The sequence below is a fragment of the Cyprinodon variegatus genome, unplaced genomic scaffold (genome assembly GCF_000732505.1).
Source record: "Cyprinodon variegatus isolate N-32 unplaced genomic scaffold, C_variegatus-1.0 Scaffold65, whole genome shotgun sequence".
In the NCBI taxonomy this organism is placed as follows: Eukaryota; Metazoa; Chordata; class Actinopteri; order Cyprinodontiformes; family Cyprinodontidae; genus Cyprinodon; species Cyprinodon variegatus.
This window is the reverse complement of record NW_015150518.1, coordinates 514,475-522,130: the sequence shown is the minus strand read 5'-3', so window position 1 is coordinate 522,130 and position 7,656 is coordinate 514,475. Positions and strand designations below refer to the sequence as shown.

Genomic DNA, 7,656 nt, shown 5'->3' with positions numbered 1-7,656 from the left:
GGCCATCTTTGCTTCACTGATTAACAAAAATATTTAAGTTGGGCCTTTGGCTTATTTTTTTCTGTTCTGGCAAACTCCTCCTATAAAAAGAGCATATTTAAAAAAAAAAAAAAAAAAAAAAACATCCCAAAGAGACTAAAAACACTAATTAAAAGGCTAAAAATAGTCTTTAGTCTTGTGCATTCCATAAAAACGTGGAACACATTTTCAGACATACGGCAAAAAGGACACCTGTTTAAAACACTCCAATTAATGAACCGATAAAAACGTTTCTGGCGATGGCGCCGTGGAAAATCCTCCATTGGAGATCACCAGTTTGTTTTTGATTGGAGGCTTGTATAAAGTCCTCCACTTGGGGGCTTTTCCCTGAAGTTTTTCTGAACAGATGCAGACTGGCCGGTTCTGAAGATGTCTTTGGTTTATTGCCCTTGTGCAGCTGTGATAAAAGGCCCATATTTGATAAAACCATTCTATGTGGGTCCATGCTGGAGAGCCTATTAAATAAGAAGAACAAGACCAAAACACTATTGATGGAATTTTGTGGAACAACTTTCAAGTGCATTACTAACACCAACTGGTAGGGAGTGTAAATTAGTTTTATTTACTTGCACTGTTGTATTGCTTCAGCATTGCAACTTTTTTGCTTGTGTTTATAGCTTTTAAACTTGCATTGTTACAGATGAAACATCTGTTACGTTTATGAATGAGTTAACAGGAAGAAATACAAGGTCCTAAATGTGTTCATTTTATTGAAACCAATGTATACATCTTTATTGACAGTTATCATGCCCTATATGTGGTTCTAGATTTGACAAGAAAAGCCTCCATTGATTGTTTAAAATAAAAGCACATAGGAGAAAGTTTCTTGAAAAAGATCTCTGAGTGGCAACAGCAATTGGATTTATTTGGATGCAGGGAAAGTTTGACTATTCTAAAAAAATATCCCGCTGATGTCCTGTTTACTGTCTCTGTTCTAAGATTGGCTGTCGATTGGCTGCAGTTATGTATCAGTCGCCACCTTCACAACATGCAGCAACACAACACTTTACTGCTAAACTGGAAAAAAATCGAAATCTAGTCAAAAAAGTAATTTTTCCTTAAAATAAGTGCATTTGTTCTTGGATTGAGGAGATAAAAGACATTTTCCCAATGGAACAAGACAATTTACCTTTAAAATAAGAAAACACAATTGCATTGTGTTATTTCTATATTATACATGATCTTATTTTAAGACTAGAGATGCTAATTCCATTGGCAAAATATCTCATTTACCTACTCAAATTAGGGGTAAAGACACTTAAGAAACATTTAAGAAATTTTTACTTATTTCTAGGTGGTTTTTCCAGTGTGCTGTCCACATCAGAATGGAGAGAAGGAGAATTATCTAAAATAAGTAGAAATGTCTTAAATTAAGATTATTTACTCTTAATTTGAGCGGGTAAATAAGATGATTTGCTAATGGAATTTGTATTTTTACTCTTAAAATAAGATAATTAGATATTATGCACCCGAATTGGCAAAGTGTCTCACTTGCCACGGTGTCAAGTAACGAAGTACAAATACTTTGTTACCGTACTTAAGTACACTTTTTAGGTATCTATACTTTACTCCATTACTTATTTTTCCTCCTACTTTTGACTTCTACTTATTACATTTTGACACAAGTATCTTTACTTTCTATTCCTTACATTTTTAAGACAAACGTTACTCGTTACTTTTGGCTTTTTGGCACAGGTCACGGATTAGCGGACTGCGATGTTATGAACAACATTAAATCCAAAGATTTTGTCCTAGGTAAAGCTGATTTATTTGTTGTAGTCTCTTGTTATTCACACACAACAATAAACAGGATTAGCCGACGTGGGTTTTAAAACTGCAAAGCTTTGTTTTCAACTGAAAATCAAACGCGCATCTACACAGACCAGTGTGATGCATTCGCGAGCGTCAGACAGCTATGGTGCATTCAGGAGCATGGGACATTTCATACTTACAAGGAAAGAGACAAAAACGGAACGTAACTCATACAATAATGTATTTATTCAGAAACAGTGTGGGCTTTCTTACAATACTGAATGCTCTATAATTGTGTTTCTGTTATTTTTTGATTATGCACATCTGCTAGCTTTTTATTCCAAAAAATCTATAATATGACAGCAGCAAATTATCAAAGTTTTTCAAAAGCCTGTTTAAAAGCTCCAAATGAGGCTTCGGATCGTACAGCGACAATTGTGCTGTCATTGTTTTACAGGGCAGAATTTGCATTTGCTGAATCTTGTCTTTTAACTAGTGATGGACAGGAATACAGTCATACAAGTGTAAACTCCTCTCAGATAGAACAGGATGCAATATTTGGCAATTTCTATTTTTATTTTTTCATCTTTTTTTTAACATGAATGCATAAATACGTCATTTTATTTGTGTGTTAAATTCTGTTTAAAGTAACAGATCATTAAAAATGTCTCCTGACATTTACTGGTTGATTTTCTTTATTCGGACCCCACTGATTTTTTATTAGTTACCCCTGGTTTAATGTTTCTAAATATATATTTCATGTCATGTGCTCCATCCAGTGCAGATCATTGGCTCCATCCACATCTAGTGAAAACTAGTGTAATTGGATGAGTCGTATAATGCAAACACTCATTGGTTAGCTAAAGGAAATTATCAGAAGCAAGCAGTTGTTCTTCAAACTGTAAACATGAATTGTCTATGCCATGCTACAATGTCGGATTCAGAAAAACATGTCTAAATGTCTGAAAGGTCGGACACAGGCTAGAGCGTATCGGGAGATGGAGACCAACAAGACCTCCCTCATCCTTGGCCCTATCTCAAAGAATTTTTTGAAATAGACGAAAAATTGAGCTTTTAATTCATATGGTGGCATCTGGCCTTTTTCTTAAAGGTTACTTTATATTTTTATACTTTAAGTAGTTTCTGGAGCACATACTTTTTCACTTTTACTTGAGTAAAGAGGTCAAGTTGATGCTTCAACTTTTACCAGAGTGTTTTTAAACTGCAGTATCTATACTTCTACTTAAGTAACAAATGTGTGTACTTTTGACACCACTGCTCACTTGCCTCCTTAATTTAAAAAAATTACTTATTTTAAGAAAAAAACTTATTGCGATAATCATTTTTTGCAGTGAAAAACCACTCCCAGCCAGCTGCCTGCCTAGGTTGACCCATGTCTCCTTAGTTTAGCTTGTGATCCCTTGAATTGTTGTAGGATGTCTGAGTAACCGACAGGGTGCAACAAACAAAACAGGAAGTGACATCATATATCATACCCATAATGCAGAGACTCCTCTAGAATGTTCAGGATACTTCTGATATTCTTCTACACTGGAAAACAATCTGAAAATAAGTAAAAGTTTCTTACATTAAATGTATTTACCCTTAATTTGAGAAGATAAATTAGATGATTTGCCAATACAATGAGTATTTTTACCACTAAAATAAGATAATTAGATAATATGCACTTGAAATAAAACAATGAAATTGTCTTTTCTAATTTTAAGTGCAAATTGTCTTGTTCCATTGGCAAAATCTATCTTTTACCTCCTCAATCCAAGAACAAATGCACTTATTTTAAGAAAAAAAAAGACTAGAAAAAAGATCTAGAATTTTATTTTCTTTTAGTGTAGTTGCGCGTTGTTGGCTTTCCAGGTTCAAAACAAACAATAAAAATTACCCACTAGCAGATAATTACTCTTTATCTGACTCAGCTAAAGTAACAAACCCTGGTCAGAAAACCATGGAGGAGAGTTTGGACAAAAGTCATGTTATTTGTACCAGCAGTTTTTAAACTGTTGTGAGTGCCTCAGAATTTTGGAGAGAAAATGTGAAAAACATGCAAAAAAAGAAATAATCAAAACTATATAAACTAATCATTATTTTTGCACCAAAACTAATCTGATTCCATCTGCCAGGCCAGTGAACTGTTTTTGAACCCTTTTGCAAACACTGAAAGTGAGACTAAGGCTACATTACGCAGAAGCTCTGTCTGCGCTGATGATGGTTCGCTCACAGCAGCATGCTAGATGCATTAAACTGAAAGTGGAACAGACAGCTCTACCTACCTTCTGATTAATTTAGCCAATAACGATCTGACCACATGAGGCCACTTGATCAGTAAACTTCCAGGCCTGGTTCATGCTGTGAGGCTGCAGGAGAGTCATGAGCAACAGGTGGACAGAAGGTGGTCATAGGTCCAAATCAAGAGATGATAATTTCTTCTTCATGTTGTCATATTTATAATGTATATATGACTCCATCAGGTGTCAAGAAGGTCTGCTGGAGTATTTTAAAATCCTTTAGGTTACATGGGGACATGTCTGCTCTGCAGGTGTTGGAGAGGGGGGCACCGTACCCTCAGGTCATCCTGCCGCAGTTTGGAGGTTATTGGATTGAAGATCCTGAAGCTTCACCTCCTGCTGTGCCTCCTTCAACCTCCCAGGAGGTCAGTGGCGATGAGGTAGAAGAGGGAGGAGGAGGAGCAGGGGTGCAGAGGAAGGAGGAAGACAGTGCTGCCCCAGGGGATTATGGGTACCAGCTGGAGGAGATCAATGAGGCTGCACGAGCGTACAGGAAGCACTTCCTGGGCAGGGTGAGGATAGAGATCCAGTTAGGATGCTGAATATAACAAAAATATAGGTTTCATTTACATTCTTATTTCATTTTAATTTTCCTAATCCTCGATTAAAAGACTGCAGTTCTTCTCAGAGTCCAGCTTCCAGGTTTGGATCTAACACCTCCCTGCTTTTCAGGAACATCTGAACTTCTTCTGTTCAGCCAGCAGTCTGGGAAACCTGCTGCTGTCTGTGAGACACGAAGAGGAGAAGGAACATGAATACCTCCATGTCATCATCAGGTAAGCATGGTCAAACAGGTCAGCCTTCTGGTCCAAGATGGTTGGAGTCAGGAGTCCAGTTTCAGGAAGAGCTCAAGGCCCCTTTCAGAAAATATTTTGGCTTTATTTTCTATTTATAGACATCCCTTTTCATCAGAGACACATCTTTGCAATTGAAGTTCCTTTCAGTGCTCTTGGACTCTTTTTTTCTGACTTCTAGTGGTCGTAGTGCAGCTCCAGGTCTTTGGCAGCAGGTTGATCTTTGTTTTTCTTTCAGGTCTCGTCTGAAAAGCCTCTACCACCGACTATCGCTGGCAGAGCTGCCGGACATCCCCAGTGTGCCGGATCTAGCCAAGGTACGCCGAAGCAGCTCCAACCAGCTTCCTGTTCTTCTCCAATCTGTTCCCCATTTCATCTGTTCAATAAACTGTGGGGAAAAGATCTGTAAGAGAACACAATCCCAATCTTTAAACGCTCTCTAGAAATTTACATTTTGCATATAAAACTAACATGAAATGAAAGTGTGATGTAATAAGATGTCATTTGATTATTTTAGGGACGTGAAAAAAGCAAAACAGAACCATTTGGAGGTCAAGTTAGTTTAAACTGGTTAGTAGACTGATATAATGACAGGATTATAGATGGTGGGATATTTTTGTATCAAGGTTTTGTTGAAGCTAATTTTTCGTCCATATTTAAAACATTTCTGAGTATTCATTATGCTAAAAAGTATGAAATCCATCATTTAAAATGAATTTTAGATACCTAAGAGCTTCAGTAGTTTGACCCCCTGTGTTGTTTTTCCTGAAGCTCCTGTGTGATGAAGCAGCCTCCCTGCGGTTCAGCCCCGTCCTCTACCCCAAGGTGAGCTCATCAGGTTCCTCCCCCTGAACACAGCCGGGGCCCCGTTAAACTGACTGCTGTCCTTTCCTGTCTCCAGGCGTCTCAGCTGATTGTGAACTATGATGAACACGAAGTGAACAGCACCTTTAAGTTCGGAGTCGTCTACCAAAGTTTCGGGCAGGTAGGAAATGTTGGTTTCACAGCTGAAGGCAAAGACAGTGACTTTGGATATTAAATAATTAGAGAAAACAGCTTTAGATAACCTGTTTAATTAATCAAATATAAAATCAAAGATCATAATTGGGGAGTATTGGGCTAGTGATTAGGGCATAGTGCTTGGTATCCTGAGTGCTCGGTATCTTGGTTCTCTCCAAGGGGATGCACTGGAAAAACAATCTAGAAATAAGTAACAATTTCTTAAACTAAGTGTATTTAGCCTTAATTTGAGTAGGTAAATGAGATGATTTGCTAATGGAATGAGTATTTCTACTCTTAAAATAAGATAATTAGATAAAATTCACTTGAAATAAGACAATGAAATTGTGTTTTCTTATTTTAAATGTAAATTGTCTTGTTCCATTGGCAAAATGTATCTTTTACCTCCTCAATCCAAGAACAAATGCACTTATTTTAAGAAAAAATTACTTATCTAGATTTTGATTTTTTTTCCAGCATGGGTTAAATGCAGAGGTAAATTTATCCAATCTGAGATCATAAAGTTAAATTATATTATTCAACAGGGTTAACCTTTAGTGTTTATGAAGCTCCGGACGGAAATGTTTTGTTTTTATCTCACAGTTTGGGTTTGTTTCCCACCCAGACACCAGGAGGCAATAAAGAGAGAGGTTGAAAGGAAATCTATTTTAAAGGGTTCTATTTTTAGTGTCTACTTGATGACCCTTGTTTATATAGATAATTTTTTTACATATTATTTTATTAGTCTGTGTGGATATAGAGTTTATTTAGGCCTAACTTGCTGCAGTCATATTGTAATGTCGATCTCTACAGTCACTAGTTTGTCAGCTCTGAGCTGCTGTAGCACCAAGATGTCTGCCTCCATAAATGTGTAATTATAAACAGAAATTTCTTATGTAAGGCAAACATAAAGATTGAGACTTTCAGTTCATAGATGATAATAAATAACATTTATATTGATAATATATTACAGTTCTGTCAGTAAATATTTGTAATTATTACAAACTGCTGCTTTAACTATACATTCCTTTATTTGTAAAGCACTTAAAAACAACCAGGGTTCAATACGTATGATGGACTATAACGGTCATAACAGCAGTTTTCTATTATAAGATTATACTGTTATGAGAATAAAATTTTAATTATGTCAAATTCATAATTTTATGAGACAAAAAAGTTGTTATAATAAAATAAAAACCTTGATAGATATACCTAAAATATCTCCGAAAGCCTGAATACCTAAAGTACCTCAATACCTAAAATCCAGCAAACTGCAGCCTGAGCAGAGTATTTTAAATCTGGGGGAAGTCTGAGCTTTCTCCAACAGTTTATAATAAAGTATTCTACTTCTTCACATTACGACATTATTCTGGATAAACTACAACTGTGACTTAATTATTTTACAACTTTATTCTGGTTCGACTTTAATCTGGTCATTTCATCTCATAGACCTAATATTAGGATTTTGTTCTTTTAATAAAAAATAATAAAGCAAGTTAAAACAAAGAAGTTTGAAATACATCCTACAAGAAATATAAAGACAAAATTAACTAAATGATTTTACAAAAAGGTGTGTTTTGAGTAACCTTTTAAACTCGCAGAGTGATGATGCCAGTCTGACATGATCGCAGCTGATTCCACGGCGGCTACAGAGAAAGATTTACACTTTGATTTGAGCAAACAGGTTCATATGTTTGCAGGAGATCAGAGCGGTAAGGTGGTTTCAGCTATTGAGAGATTGAAAAACAAATGAAAGAACTGATGTGCTT

General features: G+C 36.1%; 1 protein-coding gene across 2 annotated transcripts in view; it reads left to right on the top strand.

Moving 5' to 3' along the window:
• LOC107082920 (rap1 GTPase-activating protein 2-like) overlaps positions 1-7,656 on the top strand; it is a 28,982-nt gene that overhangs the window by 14,061 nt on the left and 7,265 nt on the right. For both annotated transcript variants that reach the window (XM_015371818.1, XM_015371817.1), the window contains exons 4-8: positions 4,346-4,606; positions 4,767-4,870; positions 5,127-5,205; positions 5,660-5,713; positions 5,790-5,873. In XM_015371818.1, the coding sequence (XP_015227304.1) occupies positions 4,346-4,606; positions 4,767-4,870; positions 5,127-5,205; positions 5,660-5,713; positions 5,790-5,873 (582 nt within the window). The remainder of the gene's footprint in view (positions 1-4,345; positions 4,607-4,766; positions 4,871-5,126; positions 5,206-5,659; positions 5,714-5,789; positions 5,874-7,656) is intronic.